A 2,047-nucleotide genomic window follows, 5' to 3' on the forward strand; every position below is an offset into this window, starting at 1 on the left:
AGGGAAATGCTCAAATTTAGCAGCCAGTTCCTTTTGTAATGATAATATTTCTTTGTGACTTCTAACAAATCACTTATATGCTAAAATCTGATTTGACTGCCTGCTGATGTTCTCCGAAATGCCAGTCAAGTGCCATCTTTCTGCTGGTGTGTTTTGTGCCGAGCAACCTGTACCCATTCGGTATATAAAGAGGCGCTTAAAGCACTAGTTTAAGCTGAAGCCCACCTGTGGATTTTTTGAAACTTTCTATCCCTTAATTCATTACTGTGTTCTTATCTTGAATGTACACCTAAAGCACTTGGTCAAATATATTTCATCTCAGAGGCAAAACAATAAAGATCTCTTCTGGTGACAAGCGTTCCCATCCTAACTTGGAGAAACCTGTATGGATGTTCCTCCTCTGAGTTGGAGTATTGATCTGATAATGAGAGTATTTCTGATTCAGTTAATAATTACATGTGTAAAACGAAATAGTTCCCGTAGGAGAAACACCTCCCACAGAGTAGCCAATAGAGGCTCAGTCACATGCCTGGGTTAGGCAGAGCTTGAACTTGGATTTAAATTTAGCTGTAATGTTGGATGAATTTGATAAGCAGTAGTCTAGGGTAGATAGTGACGGACCTCTTCTGCGAACAGAGAGGTTAATGATTTGTGAGTGTTCACACAGAAGGAAAACTCTTATCTTTGGGCTGACAACTAAACTGTGTCCTGTAACTCTTAGTTCAGATGACTTTACTCGGTTGGTATGAGCTTCTTGTCCTTGGATACCTGTTCTTTTGTTTTTTCCAAGGACTCTAGCCTGGATGCTTGTTTGACCTGCAGGATCACCTCTTTAGCCAGATACGGCACAGTTAAGCATTGCAATACACTGCAATATGTAATTGCTTTTGAAGATCTGGGGCTTATTCTGTAGTGAGCTTCCTGTCCATAAACGAAATAATACCTATTTCTGTACCACATAGGGCATTGTAAGAAAAATCCCATTGAGGGGTTGTGAGAATGGTTAGCAGAGTTGCATATGGTCTTCTGAAAGTTTAGACATAAGTTATTTTTTGGGGGGATTCACTACCAGCAAGGACTGCTGAGAATTTGGTAGTTTGGTCAGTCTGGCAAATTCAGTAATTAAGCAGGGTAGTAAAGGTTTTAGGGTGTTTTTTGTTGCTGTTGAAGTTTGGATTAAGCCAAGGAATTCTTGATTTTCTAATTGGTGTTGACAGATAGACCACTTCTAAACTTTGCACTAAGTTTAATTTCTGTTCAGTTACTTATGAACCAAAGTTTTGTTTCTTAAGTACTAAGAACACCACTTAAAATTCAGTATTTGCTCAGTTACCCATGGTGGTACTGGAGAAGCTAGTGTTGGAACATGTGGCTACTCAGATTTAGTGGTGATGATTGTGTGCAAACAGAGAACTAGTTCTTGTATAAAATTGAGATCTCATCTTTGTAAACTTGCTCAGCCATGTGAAGACACTAATATGTCAGGATTATCTTTTCTTGTAATCAACTTGTAATAGCACATTTGACTTTGCTACTTTTCTAAAACCACACAGAACAATACACGCTTTTCAGTGCTTTCTTTTTTGTCTTTCTTTAAGCTCTTTAGTGCAATCAAAATTTTTTCCTAATTCTGAAGACAAAAACCCTGAGGATCCTCTGTCTGAAGTAAAAGATCCTTTACCTGAAAAGCTTAGAAATTCTGTGGTAAGTTGGCTTTTTAATTCTTTTCTTAAATTCAGTCTAAGCATGTACTTTATGTAGGTTTGTGTAGCATCAGTCTGTGTCTTACATAGATCACAACACTTGTTAATTAATGTATGTTGATTAGAATGGATATCAGAGTGTTTCCTCTGAATCTGCAGAGGAACCAATGTACTACACTAAGTTATAATTCTTACATTTCAATTTAAGTTATTTAAAAGGAGGTTTGTGAGAGTATTGGAATTTCATAGTGTGAATTCAGTGAAGTATCATTGAGGGGTTTATTCCAGCTTGTACCGATAATAATAAATGATACTTGCTTTTGTGTAGAAGTTAGTGGGAAAGA

At 37.2% G+C, this 2,047-nt stretch overlaps 1 protein-coding gene across 1 annotated transcript in view; it reads left to right on the forward strand.

The window, feature by feature from the left end:
• PCNX (pecanex homolog (Drosophila)) overlaps positions 1–2,047 on the forward strand; it is a 79,473-nt gene that overhangs the window by 51,030 nt on the left and 26,396 nt on the right. The window contains exon 17 of the mRNA XM_010134087.1: positions 1,599–1,704. Coding sequence (XP_010132389.1) covers positions 1,599–1,704 — 106 coding nt within the window. The remainder of the gene's footprint in view (positions 1–1,598; positions 1,705–2,047) is intronic.

Source organism: Buceros rhinoceros, unplaced genomic scaffold (genome assembly GCF_000710305.1).
Source record: "Buceros rhinoceros silvestris isolate BGI_N320 unplaced genomic scaffold, ASM71030v1 scaffold8474, whole genome shotgun sequence".
Classification (NCBI taxonomy): domain Eukaryota; kingdom Metazoa; phylum Chordata; class Aves; order Bucerotiformes; family Bucerotidae; genus Buceros; species Buceros rhinoceros.